Here is a 16,304-nt window from a genome sequence, read left to right on the forward strand (position 1 = left end):
ATTTTGATATGATACAAAATACCATTTATCAGAAGTAAATAAGTGTAAGTCAACACAGCTTTGTCTGAATTTAGACTGCAAAATAGGGGACAAATTCCAACTTCTTCCAAACAGTGCCACAGGATTTAAATTGTTCAGTAGGTTTGTATGTTAACATGTATATGCCAAAGTCAGATGCTGAAAAGGTGACTGTGAAAGGTAGCCATGGGGACAGTAGCTTGCAGAGGGAGTGAGACAGCTTTAGGGTCAAGACGACAGTGTCGTGACAAGGGACAGCAGTCCAGTGCACACCCCAAGGACCAACACAATAAAAGAACAAAACATTAACACAGCACACACAAAACCACACAGATCAACAACTGAAATCACAAATGTATAAAGAGACATTTCATTGCTAACCACAGAGAGTATGTATCGATTTAGAGTACGAGTAAAAGAGGCTCTGAGGCCAATGACAGCCATGTAAACAAGGTGATTACAGACAGATCATAACCAGGAGCTGAGCTGCAGGACTTGGTTACACTTCATTTAGGTCACTGAAAAGATTGACTGCAGTGCAAAGACAACTTGTGATGAGATAAATAAAAATATCTTACATTTAGATTGCTCTTGTAACATCAGAAAGAGGTAATAGAAAAGTAAGAGTTAGACAGAATCAACATTTAGTGCTCAACACAGGAATCTTTCAGCAGTTTAAAATGACTAAGCGACCTGTAACCACTTTCTTACCGGCAAGCCCTTCTCTCCTGGCTCTCCCTTGGGGCCTGGTGTTCCCTATGAAGGAATACAACAACATAACATTGGAGTTAAAAGTATACTTTGACGGAGAGAGACCTCTTACTGAGTTTGTTTCATGGTGCAGTGGGGTAGATTGTGATACTGCTGTTTAATGTAAGTTTACTCTAATATAACCAACTATGACATGTGTTGATGTTCTCCTTATACAACTCGTTTCCTCAGGCCATAATGCTCAGGGCAGTAGGGTGGAGGTGGCTTACCGACTCGCCTCTGAAGCCTCTCTCTCCTGGGTAACCTAAAGGACCCTGAAAAACCAAAACCATGTCACATGGAGTTTTGTTTACGGTGCACAGCTAAATGGAAAAAAGGACTCAATGTTGTGGAGCCCTGGATCTTTGACTCACTCTTTCCCCACGATCTCCCTTTGGCCCTACAGGTCCATGTGCTCCTGGGACTCCAGGTTTCCCCTATATCACATCACAAAGGAAATTCAAAATGACAGTGATGAGTTCGTACTGCAACCGAAGTGAGAGTGCTACACAGATTCACAATGTGACTGTGATGATACGATATCCTTTTATTGGGCTTACATTATGTCCTGACTGTCCAGGGGGTCCAACTGGGCCTTTGGGACCTGGAGGACCTATTTAATAGACAGAGGGAATTTGGAATAAGGCGATCTACAGTGTGTAGCTAAACATGTACATATAAACATGTTCAGGAATATTCACAAATCTAATGAACAGATATGGAGGAGACTCCTGGACAGTGATAAACACTCACCGACAGGCCCGGCGGGACCCTGGGGTCCTGGAATTGGCAACCCCCGTGAGTCCAGGAATGTGTTGGTGAAGAAGGGATCCTTCCGTTGATCTGGAGTTCAAATGAAATGCCAGCATGTTTAGGGATGCAGAAATCATTTTTATGGCTTGAAGGGGTGAAGTTATCTTCACAATATCTGCCCTGTCATAGCATTACACAGCTACGCCAACAATGAATAAGAGTCCTGTTGGTTGGTGTAGGTGTGCAGATTTGAGTCAGGACTTCCAAAGAAGCTACACACACCCCAACATGTTCCAACTACCAAATGGTTCAAAGGATCTATTTTATTTCAGATTAGATCAGTAAGGGCAATGGTTGGGGTTTGGGTAAACTAATCTTAGTAAATTTTGTGTACAACAAAAGCAGCTCACATTAGTGAAGTCTGGAGGCAGTAGCTCAGTGGGTAGTGCTTCCGCTTGGGAACCGGAGGGTTTGCCGGTTCGAGCCCCTGCCGAGGTGCCCCTAAGCAAGGCACCGAACCCTCAATTGCTCCCCCCTCTGCGAAGGGTGGTAATGTAATGTAAGTCGCTTTGGATAAAAGCGTCTGCCAAATGATCGTAATGTAATGTAATGTAATGCTTCAGTAACATGACTGACCTCCAGAGAGCAGTGTTTTTTAACAAATAGGCATTTTTCAGGCTACATATTTAGCACCAAAGCTAACTATTCTAAAACTGAACATCTAAATGTGTCTATTAATCCACTACTTTGTGTTTATTGAAAAGGCACCACTGTTGAAGTTGGACGCTGTCAGCATACAGAGAAGAGCAAGAAGAGGATGGCAAAATGTATGTGTGGTCATTGGGTGGTCTCAAACAGAGTGTGAGCACAGATCCAATCACAGCGTGAGACTTCAGGAGTGACACATGAGGAGAAGGGGAGGGAGAGAAGCAGAGCTGAAACATCCTCCAGCTGCCAGACCATCTCACACACACAACTCCATCTCAACACGTCTCTGTTCATTTACTACTAAGAACACATTCAGGCCTGTAGTGTGTCTCCACAATGAGATAAAGCATTTAACAGCTCTCACAAAGACCAAATGTGTGTTTTCCACAGTTCTCTTCACTGCTGGCTGCTGGTTTGAAATGCTCTCCTATCTTGCAGAAGGGAATTCCATCCTCCTGGTGCAGATGTAAAAGCAAAACAAGCCGGTGTTTTCCAAGGGAAGCTCTGCACAAAAACCCCTGCAGTCCTGACTTTGATGTGAAATAAATAGTTCAACCTCAACATACTCGCTTTCTGTGCTTTCTTTACATATTAAACGGCAGCTTTTGAAACTGTGGTCTGTATGATGCACACTTTGCCACCAAACCCACGTAGGTAAGAGTGCACTGGTGTTGACCTTGAAAGAGACGCCTGATGTCTGTCCATCTCCCACACCCCCTAAACTGCCTGAGCAACTAACATCTGGAAGCTGTTGAGTGACATCAGTGGTGGACAGGTTCATATCCCAGCATGTGAAGTCTGTGTCAGTGCCACATAACACTCTTTCTCCAAAGAAAAGTCTGATTCTGTCCTAAATTGGCTGATAGACAATAAGTAGTAACTATTAAGTGTATTTGCCTTGAAGCGCCATCTTATCTGTTTTTCTGCTCTAAGTTTCCGTCTTAATCATCTCTTTACCAGTGAAGTTCCCATGCAGAAGAAGATAACAAATCTGTGAGGTTGTCCACATGGTAATATATTTTCTAATTAATTATGTCGAGCAGGAAGTCAGAAGTATATATACTGTAATTCACAGCAACCGACTTCACTAAATGTGTGTGCATGCACATGCTGAATGGCCAATTACAAACTGATTCTGTTTGAGGTCACATCATCTGGTCTGCCCAGAAATAGACCACCTAATGTAACGAGGAGGTGGTGTCTCACTCAAATGAACTATCCATATGGATTTTTTGAACATTGGGAGAGTTCCAGGTCCATAATATCATGGTGTGAAAATTCAAAAACAGAACCAGAACTGTCCTCCAATTTATACAAACCCACAGATGGAAAAGGGTTACATCAAAATTAAGCTATAGTAATTATGACAGGGAAATACAACAATAAATACAGAGATTTAGCAAGTTTTGGTGTGAAATTGCTCTCATAATGGGTGCACAGAGTTTCCTAACAGATGTCCAGGGTCTTACTGTGGTCTGGTTCTGGGATGCGGGCACTGGCTGGCGCTGGGGGGCCTGGAGGCCCTGGAGGACCTTGGAGACCCCTGTCTCCTGGAAGTCCTGGTGGACCACGAGGACCTGGGAGGAGAGATGAAAGAAAAATCACATGAGGTGAGAGGCAAAATAAAATATTATAAACTGATATCATGCCAGTTTATCACCATTTGTGCTAGAGAGGCAGAAAACAATAGTCCTGCAGAGTGCACAGTGAGTGGCAGGATTCTGTGTGTGTGTGTGTGTGTGTGTGTGTGTGTGTGTGTGTGTGTGTGTGTGTGTGTGTGTATGTTTTGCCTGTGTGTGCACATATATCAAGTAAATCAGCTGCTGGAGGAGGAGTGGGAGTGTGTGAAGTGTCTCCGGGTGATTAACAGGAGGAAGGCTTCTTAATGGTGCGGTGCTGGAGCTCACAGAGGACAAACTCAAATGAGCACCATTAAACTCTGGAGAGTAATAATGGCACTTATGCGTTATGAATTAATGTTCCCTGAATACACATCACTACCTTGTGTATGTGTGTGTGTGTGTGTGTGTGTGTGTGTGTGTGTGTGTGTAACAGTAACTATGTCCACCTGCTCTGGTCACTGAAAGTGTTTCCATCTCTCCTTAGCCATTTTCCTGATGTTGGAAAATAAGGCCAAACTGTAATGTGTTGTGTCTCACGGGCTCAGCTGGGCCCATCCTGAACCCCCCCCCCCCCCCTCCCCAACCTCCAATATCTGACCTCATTGTTTGCACACTTTTGAGGTAATGCTGTGCGACCCTCCCCCCCGCCCCCCCAACCTCACCACTTCTCCCAGACTCACCACCTTTTTTCCATCCTTTCCTTCCACCTTTCTGTTTATGTTTTGCTCTGCGCTGTGATGCAACTGGCAGTGACAGACCGCGTGCTTTAATCATAGCTTTGCGAGCTATGCATATCTTGGCTAAGGAGCCAGCCATTTGTAATGTTATTATATTCCTGATTGAATTTGACACATTTGTAGGTCGCTTTCACTTAGCCTTAGTAAACACTTCAGGATGACTGGCTATGGTTTGGTTCTGTGTTTTGGCTACACCAGGGAGACTGTAGCCTACGGAAATTGGCACGATGGCACAAACGACGGGTCAAAGTGGCCAAACGGAGTCTGTGCGACAGTGGTGAAAAGAAAACAATGATTCCCTAAAGTAAAGTTTGTAATGCAACTCTCCTTCCACTTATCATGACTCATCATACTGAGCAATGTCACATCTACTAATGTCATTAGTTCACGTTTCTCCAACCTTTCCCATAACCTCTGGCAGCAAAACATGTTCATCTACATTTTGCGTGACATTAAACACATTCCTCTCCAATGTTTATCTTTCTCTTAAAACAGGAAAAAAATCAGCACAATGAGGAAAACGTAGCTTTAGATAAAAAAACACAGCACTGGTAGTGGGCACTTATGAAGTAATGGAGACAGGAAAAACAATAACACCACAGGCATATGGAAATCATAAGGACCTGGGATTTGTGTATGTATGGCTAGTATGTTCATTTCAGATTGAAGTCACATGGTGGGTCTTCCAAAGTGGGTTTGTAGTGTAACTTTTGCTCCAAATCTCATCTTTGAACCCCAGCATGGGGTCACTCTCTTCACGATCCACAGAAAAGACGTGTCTACAGCTTCAGATGGTGTAAAAAACCTATATTGCCATCTATTTTGTCATCATTCAAGTTGTTTTCAAGCTGGTCATTCGCTATTCATACAAAATCACTGACCTTTGAATAGAAAGAACAGATCTCTGCCTCTGTTTGTGCTCTTAAACATTTCTGGTCTGGTTGCTTTTACTGCCTACCGAAACACCATATTTAGTAAGTTATCATTTTAAAAACCATCCAACAAAAGTGCCCAAATTCCAGCAAGTTACCAGCAGGCCTCAGGGGCCACTGGAATGCTCCTCCCAGACCAATCTAGGGTCTGTGGGATGGCTGAGTGGTTAAAGAGAAAGACAAACACTCTGGAGCAGGATATCACGGGTCAGTCTTTTGTAAAAGATCGCCCAGATTTTTTCTACTCTTGTTTCTGCAAGACCTGGTCAACAGCGGTCATTAAAGTGCCTTGTTTTAGAGACAATAAGTTAACTGGATGGGCAAGCATACAGCTGCACCCTCATACCCTTCAATCTCTCTCTAAGACACTCACACACAAATCTTTACAACACAATTATCGTCAAAGTGTGTCAACATCTTGCCAGGAAGGTTCATTTGTCTCGCTCGGCTCACAATAGCACAACAGCGAACTGGGAGCAGTGCTGGTTTAAGTCCTCTCTTACCCCCTGGTCCCTTGGATCCAGGGACTCCAGATGGGCCTCTTGTTCCAGCCTCGCCCCGTGGCCCATTGGGACCTGGCAGCCCCCGAGACCCTGGCTTCCCTGAGAGGAGGAAACATGGATAATCACAGTCGAGTCCCAACCGGTTTGCACTAAATGGCTTTACGTCGACCAACAGGCAACTATGGTTACAACTCACCATCTCTGCCAGAAATCCCATCTCTCCCTCTTTCACCCTGAGGACCTGTCATGAAAACAGAGATGGCTTAATTGAGCTTAATGGAAAACAAAATTTTTAGTAGCTGGAGAATTTTGAACATTTAAATTAATTCATTTTGACTTGGGCCATGGAGATTTGATTGCAGGTTGAATGATTTCAGATGTATAGCTAGAAGGCCAGCGCTGCCATTGATTAGGCCTTGGTGACAGGCTAAACACTGAGCTATGGCAACTGGCTGTTAGGAGGACTTGCCTCAAGATTAAATTCTAAAACCTGGCTTGTGGTGTCTAGAAGCAGTAATGTCTTTTAGTCAATGACAGACACAAACAATGTTGTAATAGTTATTCTTATATACACACATACCAGTAGTGGGGCTAATATGTAAAGTTGTTCCAAAGGTTGGCACCACAGCAAAAGTCATGAAACCTTATGTGTTTATATCATTAGAAGCACGAGTGTGTGCAGCAATTTAAGGCCGTTATGTCATATGGATTATGATTTTAACCATTGTGAAAGAGAAAAATGGAAAGGTTAAAATCTTAGCATTTCTTTTTCTTTTTTTGTTTATTGAAGCAAACATTTTACATGACATTGCGTATACAATTGTAGGATATTGTGGAGATAATCTTTTATACAGAAAGAGGGGGAAGAGAGAGAGAGAGATAGAGAGAAAGAAGGAAGGTTGTATTATTACTACTATTGTTGTTGTTAAACTTGATATGTAGACCCTGAGGCAGAATACAAGTAGATTGAATTTGCAATGATCTCATAGGGTAAATACACTGTTTACAGGATGATGTCAAACAGCAACGTAGGGTAGTACAAATCGCATTATAGGCTGTGGCAAAGAGAAGGAGAGAAGAGAGAAACAAAAAAACTAAAACAAAGCGAGGACATCCCACCCTGAAACCCAACTGAACCCCGCAGTCACACAACCCCGTCCTGGCCCGCCTGGGATGTAAAATAAAATGAAAAAATAAAAAGGAACTGTTCGGTGTTCTGGTAATCAGTCACTGGTCTGGCATATCTTGTGCATAAGTGCAGATTTTGTTATAAGAAGTGAACTTTTTGTGATCCGCCAGTTATGTTTACTTTTCATCCTCTGGCACGACACTGAATATCCTCACAAATCAATGGCCCTATGCTGCTCTGAACAAGCCAACCAACTGACCTACTGACTGACATCACCAACCATTAGTGAGGAAGAAAACCTCCATTTTCAACTGTAGTACCACATTTACCAGCAGCAGCTCCAACAGTAACAGCAGGGCCATTCTGCTACAGTGAATTACGATGCACGTGCAGGTTTCTATAGGCATCACCTGGAGACAACTTGTGGCTAAGGCGGCTTTTAATATAATTGGACTTAATTAATTTGACAGAGCAGCGGGCTTAGAGCTATAGCCAGGGCCCAGCTCCGCTCCAGGGAAGCAGAGGGCTTCCATGCCCTCAAGTGTTCCCTTTCCACTCAAGAAAGCTGAAAGTGAGCAGCGCAGACAACTGGGCTCTTACTGGCGCTGAAGGAAATGAGTGTATATTCATTGGAGGAAATAGGATATGGGCAGGGGTGAGCAGGTAGAAAAAGAGTTACAGCTTGCGGAAAAAAGGAGCAAGAAGTGATTTCTGACTCAAATCAAAACACAAAACCCAACCGTCTGCTTAAATGAAATGTTGCAGTATTGAGGAAGTCCGTATTGAGGAAGCTTTTCATGCATGTCACTGTAATGCACATACCTGCCGGTCCCTGATCACCGGGAGCTCCCTGAGCGGGCACGGACCCCATCAATAAGGAGGCCTCAGGTGCGGTTAGCCCTTTACCCTGTAGGTGACGGTGTGAGACGGAAGCTGGAGCTGTGAGCATTTGGACCTGAGTAAGGAAGAACCAGGAAAAAGAATAAATGTAGGCGGTTATCAGTTTTACTACCATAGGTCCTATGGGTGGATCATATTAGTGATTCAGTAGAGCTCACGCTGTGTCCACACCTTTGCCTCCAGTGAGTTCAGCCTGTCACTCAAATCGGTCATACGACTGCAGTTCAGACAATCTAGAAAACAGAACAGTAAAAACATATATTTTCTCTCAGAAGTCTTCTATATAAACACGTGATCATATCTATCAGACTCAGACCTTAAGCCTGTTAACATTAGTCCGGCTAAGAGAGTTGGTTCTCAATATTAGATGGCCTGCAAACACCGAAATGCAAAGAATACAGAGCCAAGGATATGAACATTTCAGGTGCTGACTGCGTGCTTGAGGAAGGGGTGAGTCAAGCTTGGATTTGCTTGACTACTCTACATCTAAACAGGATTATAAATGGACTACTTCTGAACACAGCTGTTGTAAACATCTTAGTTTGTGTGCTAAATGTGGCTAAAGATCAGGTCTTACTTGATGCAGGCTCTCCTGTGCGTGCAGGCGGACGACGAAGTGTTGATTGTTTTCTTACTGCTTCCTGAGCCACGAGCTGGTTCCCTGCATCTGGAGCATGAGACAAACAGATGGAAAGACATCATTTTTGACATCACACTGACTCATGGACATGTAACTTGAAAAAAGGGGACTTAAGGGATGAAAGTGCATCCGACAAATTGATTAACAGCTCATATTATGTGGTTTGAATGCTTTTTGGGGGAACAGTGACAACAGTAGCGGTCGAGACAAACAGCAGGTCAACAAGTCAAGAGCAAACGAGACAAAACGTTTATTATCCAGTTCTCCATTGACCAGATTTCTGTGATTATGTCATTTTGTGAGAGCAACCCAAAAATCACATCCTGTTTCTGCTTCTTCTATATCTTTGCTGGGTATTTGTAGTGGATTCCTCCCAGACAGGTGAGAGGCCAGGAGTGGAAATCAGCACTGACAACATTCGTCTCTTGCAATAAACAGCTCATAGGCTCCATCTTTGCCAAGTTGCTTTCTTTTTGCCCTTTTGCTTTATGGAGCACAGAAACACACAAGGCCCGGGAGAGAGGGTGTGTAAAGACAAACAATCGTTTCCTTGTGCAAGGAGAGCGGGCAGACTCAGCTCGCTCTCTGTCTTGCCTTCATTTTATGAAGTGTGGGAGTTTGCGTCCCTGTGTTGTGGATGTTTTCGAATGGGCAGACTTTTGCAGAAATGCTAGACTGACTCTTTTGTCTGGCCTGGCCTGGCTTTGGTCGGCCCAGGTGCTCCTGATGCAAACAAGAGGCCGGGTTCAGCACCTCATTAGCGGCCAGGAAGCACGCCTTTCCATTCAGCGGCCGGCAGCCACGGCCAAAGCCAAGTAGTAAAAGGAAGCCACAAAATAGCACCTGCAGCATTAAGCTGGAGGAGGAGAATGGTATTGTTTTTAAACGGATTCACACACAGCTACATTTACTGTAACATTGAATCCCAGGATATGTCTCTACCCGTTGCACACCTCCCGACAAGAAAATCTAGAGCTTATTGTCATGAAGGAAAATAAACTTTAGGGAACTTAAGACCGGGAAGCATAATGGGTTTAGTGATTACCCACAGAGGGAGGAGAGAGAGGGCAAAGAAGGAGCATGAAAAGTACACAGAACACATGGTTTAGTGTAAATTGAGACCATTGCAACACCCCCCCTCCTCAACTCAGCCTCTGTGCTCACGATTTCAGTGTTTTGGGTTCAGGGTATTTCTCAGAGGATTATGAGTGTAGATGGATATAAACCATAGCCGACCTGACAGTAAAATGTTATGGCATGTGCTGCAGATTGTGAAAACCATTCTACACTTTGATAACAATGGAAACCCAACGCACAGAGACGAAGAACACACACTTTGCTCAGGCCGGCTCTGCACTTGTCTGTGCCGCCCTGTGGTTAAGAAGGGATTTGTGTGTGTGTGTGTGTGTGTGTGTGTGTGTGTGTGCTCAGCTCATGTACATGGCTGCATTCAATTACAAAGGGGCTCTGGATAGGAAATCGAGCCCTCAACCTTCCCCTCCCAACGGTACCTCTCCTCCCTCTGGAGTACAGAAAATTCAAGCGCCAAGATCCCCTCACCCACACTCGAGCTATTGTATGAAGCATTAAGCCGGCTTTGGAACAAGGACAGCGATCTCCCTAACTGTTATTTACACACTTGCATGCTCTCTTTCAGTCTCGCAACAAATCTCAAATACAACAGGAGTCCTCTATTCTTCTGTAAATCTCTGTGACACAAGTTACAAGGCCTGGTGTGAGTGTGTGTGTGTGTGTGTGTGTGTGTGTGTGTGTGTGTGTGTGTGTGTGTGTGTGTGTGTGTGTGTGTGTGCGTGTGTATACGTGCGCATGCTGGTGTGTTTGAGACAAGATGAAAGAGGGGGGAAGACTTGGATGCATTGAGCGTGATCCATCAACCTCAGCCAACAATAACATCATCACAGTTAATGAATGCCCCCCCGATGGACATGGTTCAGTGTTTCCAGACTTTGTTCTCAGTGGGCTAATTGCCCCAGTGGGGGGGGGGGCAAAGAAACGTGTGAATGTATTTGACCTTTTCCCCCGTGCTGCAGTGGGCCCTAATCAGGGACTGAGTCAGAGCTCTTCATTAGAGAAATGTCCCTGCAGAGAGTTCTGTGGGCCAGAGGCCGTCTTGACATCAGACACGTCTCTCCTGCATCTCTACTCCTTCTCTCTTTGACAAACACACACATTATTTTGTACACATCTGTCTTTACTGCCACGATAACCTTGCAAGACAAACTGGCTGAAATGGGTGAAGGTCACAGCCTGGTCCACAATACGGCGATACACTATAATGTTATTTGTTCAGATATTAGATCTGAATGTAACACAGCCTAAATGAAACCCCACCAATAACCTAAGCAAGGAGTCTTGCCGCAGTGTGAGGGCCAAGCAGAGCTCTTTGCCAGCACATCGTCATACTGAGAGTGTAGCTGCGGGAAAAAGTCAGTGTGTTGTTCCACCGCTGCATCAGGCTGCAGGTCTGCCAAACCACACATGTGGGCGTCGAATCAAATCCTGACATATCTTTGTCTCCTGTGTGTCCTCTGCTTCCCTGCCCTATTCTCTGCTATCCAACTGTATGAATTAATTAAAAATACGGAATTGGAATTGACTCAATTGACTTGACTCGGATTGACCAGTCAATATAATTCATCTTCAATATAATGGATGTGAATTATATGTTTCTAAAGATACCTGTACGTTTCTATTATAATTGCTTGAATATCAACAGATGGGTTTGGATCAAAAACTGTGTCAGGCCTAGTTAGACTTGAGATGAATTACTTGGACTACGCCTGGGTCTGGAATCAAAACATTATGCTGTTTGTCAGGTCGTACTGGAGCAGGTTTGGATTGTAACAACATTCAAGCAGGATCCAAGCTGCAACCAGCTGCAGGTGTGTGTTTGTGTGTGTGCGTATTTTACTTTTGGGATGATTCAGCACCATGGGGACAGAATTGGGGCTGTGGCTGATCATTTCATATGGTCTGCAGCAGAGGGTGTGTGAGGCTTCAGAAAGTGCAGTTTCATCACATAAACTAAAGACGTTTGTTTTTTTTAATTCTCACTTTTGGAGGCACAAAGCCTGGCAGCAGCTGTGAGTGCAAGCATCAAAATAAACACAGCACATCCAGCACACACAGCAGAGTGCAGGGTCCCGATTTATCTCTGTCTGGTCAATTAGCTGAGCTCAGCGCTGCAGCATCATTAGTGACCCGGTGCTGACAACCGGCCATGGGAGGCGTTTGTCTCTGTCCCTCCAACCTCAGAGAGGCTAAAGACTGCTGCTGCATTAAGACAAATACACAACTCAGAAACATGCATTCACACACGCACGCACGCACGCACGCACGCACGCACGCACGCACGCACGCACGCACGCACGCACGCACGCACGCACAGCACACAGTCTACTCACAGAGAACTCCTCAAAAGAAGCCAAGCTGAACTGCTTTGCTTATTTTTGTATCCAAAAATGAAGTTGTTACTGTGCTTCTCTCTCTATATGTCTGACAGACTTGCACGAGGCTTAACCCAGTGACCCGTGTGTGTCACATTAAGCGGTTGAGGAAGATGAGGGACACGGTTGTCTCTCTCTCCATGTTAACACTGAAAGAGAGAGACTTTAACATTGGCCTTAAATATGACTAAAACACAACCCAAATCATTTGAATATATTTGACCGTTTTAATATCTATGCTCCACATGTGAGCCACTTATGTAATTTGCTGGATAAAACGACAAGATCCTTTTGTTTTGAGGTCAGACTATGTGATTTCTTTTATAATGATGAACCTGCCCCTCTCAGTTTGGTCGATGAGGCTCGTTCGGCTCTCTGCGCCTCGTGGGCTCAGACCCCACAAACCTGCATCTGAACCTCAGCGTTTATTGTGCTTTCCCAGGGTCCCAGGTTTCTTTTATTGGGTGATTGACTTAAAGGGTGGGACACACTTCATCATTTCCTTCCTTTTGGAATTGCCACTCTTCAGTAACCCTGCCCCTCTTAACAGCCCACACACTGGACAGGCTCCACTGTGATTACAGGTGAGGAGGAAGTGAGGCTTTGGTGGAGCGGCTGGTGAAATGATCGATCCCCAGAGGAGATGTCGGGCAAGGTTGAATCTTCGATGTCGCCAAAACAAGTGCAATGGAAGCAGCAGGTCTACATCTGTGCTGGTTTACAAGTCTGGCAGAGGTGTTAGAGAGACCAAATCTAAATGAAGCCGTGCCACAGCCTGCAGGACCCTGAGGTGAGAGTGTGCGGGGTCAGAGAGGCTCTCACCTAACACACACACACACGCACGCACACACACACACATGCACACACACGCACACACACACACACACACACACACACACACACACACACACACACACACACACACACACACACACACACACACACACACACACACACACACACACATCTCACCTAATCAATCAGCACAGACACACACTTTAGCCCAGAGCGCGAGATGGTGCAGACGGCACCACACCCTCCACAGAGCGGGACCCCCATCATTCAGTAAAGAAGTCATTAATCACATTTACTCTTTTACTCCTTACTGTGGAGAGCCCAATACTCATAGTTTTACTTTGGTACTGTGTATTTTTAGTTCACAGTGTTTGGAGAACTAAATGACACCGACAGAACTGATATGTGTGTTCCAATATACCAAGGAAATCTATGCCAGCAGATTGCCAAAATATGTGATCTTGTCTATGTGTGTGTACATCACATTAAAGTATATAGATGACATTGGGGGTCATTTGGGGCGTTTGGATTTAATCGGTGTATAATCCGTTTTAAACAGCATGAAAACACATTTTTGGTTTGAAGTCAAAGTTCAAAACTCCTCTTGTCAACTTCAATGTCAAGGAAGTAGCAGAACAGTACATCCTCTTGTCCTCAAGAGGACAAGCAGACGTTCTTCTTTTGTGCAACTTTTGTTCATTGTTGTTCTAATTCTCCTACATCTGGCTCTCTGAATCTATGCTGGGATCTGCAGCCATCGCTCATGTGGAATAAACTGGAGCTATCTGCGCTGTCATCAAATGCTCCATCAACTGAAAGCAGGTCTCTACAAAGCAGCTATGTACACTTGAATTATTTATGACACTTCCGTATATATATTCACATGGAGGTAAACAGTAAACAGGTCAAGACAGGAAGGACCTTTCTGGTTGGGGCTCTGGCTGCGCTGACAGTCACATCGGCTCTTTCAGCTCCTCCAGCCGATCCAGATGTGCTCACATGCTCAGCCTCTAATCTTACACAGGAAAGGGGAGGAACTCTAAGCTTTGCTCCCGCCTCTCTGTCTCAGGCAGGGCTGCTCCCCACACCCCCACCTCCACTCCCCCTGTCTTTACCTCGCCTTCCCTCTCACTCTCTCTCTCTCTTTCTCTATTTCTCACACTCTCTCTGTTTTTCCTGCACACGCCTGTAGTGATGCTGACGCAGTGACAGGGTCTACATCTCAGGCAATTTGCTTCAGTCTGGCCTCCTCCCCACCCCTCCCCAGCAGGCGGTGGGGTGTAATTACAGAGCGGGGCTGGACTGAATGGTCCGGCTGGTGGGAGTGACTGTGGTCTGCTGACGGAGGCGCTCGTCTGGCATGAACACATCTGCTCCCGTTAGCGCTGCATGGCGGCGCTCCGGCCTCAGTGGGCACAGGCAGCTGGAGTGTCGACGTCTCTCGACAGGATGCAGCGCTCACCTTCCTTTCCTTCCCACCCTGCTTGATTACTCAGTTTTCCAGACGGTTCCATCACAAGTGTCCGACGAATACCACTACAGAGGAATAGTCCAGACCGCAGAGTATACCTGCAAGGCACTTATAGATACTAATTACGGGAAAATTGTGCTTTGTTCCAAATCACTCAACACCCTTGCCTCTAATTACTGAGCCCTGCAGACCAGCCTCCACTGTTTGTTAACCACTGAGTGTAGGAGTGTGGTGGCGCACTCACTGTTTACATGCAGACCGTCCTCTGATTTGTGTTCTGCAATTAAAACTAAAATAAAACATATATGTGCATGCCCGACAACTAGGAGTCGACCTCTGCAGTGGAGGATGGATTGTTTAAATGCATGTAAATCGATTTAAAATAACCTAATCCGAGTCTGTTACTGAGAATTTATGCCAGTTTCAATCTGGTTATCGTGTTTCCAGTGTTGAATCGGAGCACAATCTAAATTTTGATGTGAGTGTAAACATATTGATAAAAGGAGCAGGTCCTGTTGAAGAAGATGCAGCGGCAAAACAGAAGAGACTGAAGGGAAAGTAGTCTTCCAACAAGCCTGAAGAACGAAAAGCTTAACACATAACCTGGAAGTAGGTTTCAAATCAAGAATGAAGATTACGTGTTGATGCCATGAAAGTAAGACACGGCTGCGGTCTGTGTAAAGTAGCTCAAATTAGAGGTGGGCACATGTGTTGATTTAAGATAGTGTGTGGTTGGGATGGGGCTCCGCTAAAAATTCACCCACCCCACTTTTTTAAACATTCTTCCACTTGAAAGCAGCAGATGTCCAATAAAGGCATGCGGCAGAGGCGGACGACTCAGCTCACACCCTTCGCTTTCATTAAAACAGACACACAGGGACGCAGCTCCTCCTCTGCGACCCCGCTTGACCTACATGCGGGCGGGCTTTTGTAGATTTTTCCTTAGCGACACTCTCCCTTTCTCTATGAACTCAGCTGGCACGTTTTGTCTGGCGATGTGCAGCCCTTTCCTGCCTCCCGATCTCTCCTCTACCTCTCTCTTGCGGTCGCCGGGGTAACCAGTAAAAACAGAGCTAACGGAGCTACAGGCGGAGATACAGGCCGGGTGAAACCACACACTCCTCCGCTGTTGCTTTTAGTGCGGCAGGCAGGGAGGGGACGTCTCTTGTCTGTGACCCACGCATATAAAAGACTCAATACACACCAGCGTAATTAAACTTTGCTCCTCGCAGCCAACACAGTGCCACAAACAATGACTAAAAACAACCAGGACCACAACTGGGACGCTTTATTACACACAGACTGAAATAAGCAGCAGAATGTAACACACTGTGAGGCTATGACGCATCAAAGTGCTAAGTCCGTGTGAGCATCTTGGCTTGAATGGAAAAGTTGCGGAGTATCAGAAAATATCTAAATTATAGCGTCCAAAGCGCTAAAGTTCTGTTGCCTCGACATTCTGCAAGTGGAACAGCGGCGGGGAGGCAGAGTTTACACGCTGACGCTCTACGCATTCCTGGCCAGTGGACCCTTCACGCTGACCCTTTTCATTACTAAACAAGAGGTTGACAGGCCGGCGCTCTGGCCGCAACTGCAGCCGCGCCAATCCACAAACCCCGAGCTAAACATCCTGCCCCGCGTCTTCTGTTATATACACACACTCAGTGCCGGGTGAGTAAATCCTTTGCCCTCACTGTTTGAAGGACACGTCCATTCCATCACTGGGTTTATTTGCCCAAGGCTGGTCTGAAGGCTCACTTATTACGGCTCAGAGGCCTTTTACCACACCAGCCAAATGTAATTTCCCTACTGTAGTGTGATTTGTGTGTGAGTCTTGTAAAGAAAAAGGCTTAAATAACCCCTATTTTTCCTTAACTGC

At 45.3% G+C, this 16,304-nt stretch overlaps 1 protein-coding gene across 1 annotated transcript in view; it reads right to left on the reverse strand.

Annotated features, from left to right (window-relative positions):
- The window catches only part of emid1 (EMI domain containing 1), a 43,854-nt gene that overhangs the window by 1,918 nt on the left and 25,632 nt on the right, over window positions 1–16,304 (reverse strand). Inside the window, exons 4-14 of the mRNA XM_076151088.1 lie at window positions 8,630–8,719; window positions 8,224–8,285; window positions 7,975–8,107; window positions 6,220–6,264; window positions 6,024–6,122; window positions 3,699–3,806; window positions 1,522–1,611; window positions 1,329–1,381; window positions 1,143–1,205; window positions 999–1,043; window positions 730–774 (exon numbers count right to left, since the gene is read on the reverse strand). Of these exons, the coding sequence (XP_076007203.1) occupies window positions 730–774; window positions 999–1,043; window positions 1,143–1,205; window positions 1,329–1,381; window positions 1,522–1,611; window positions 3,699–3,806; window positions 6,024–6,122; window positions 6,220–6,264; window positions 7,975–8,107; window positions 8,224–8,285; window positions 8,630–8,719 (833 nt within the window). The remainder of the gene's footprint in view (window positions 1–729; window positions 775–998; window positions 1,044–1,142; window positions 1,206–1,328; window positions 1,382–1,521; window positions 1,612–3,698; window positions 3,807–6,023; window positions 6,123–6,219; window positions 6,265–7,974; window positions 8,108–8,223; window positions 8,286–8,629; window positions 8,720–16,304) is intronic.

This window comes from Genypterus blacodes, unplaced genomic scaffold (genome assembly GCF_046128005.1).
Source record: "Genypterus blacodes isolate CSIRO-AG114 ecotype Tasmania unplaced genomic scaffold, CSIRO-AGI_Gbla_v1 ptg000053l_1, whole genome shotgun sequence".
Lineage (NCBI taxonomy): Eukaryota > Metazoa > Chordata > Actinopteri > Ophidiiformes > Ophidiidae > Genypterus > Genypterus blacodes.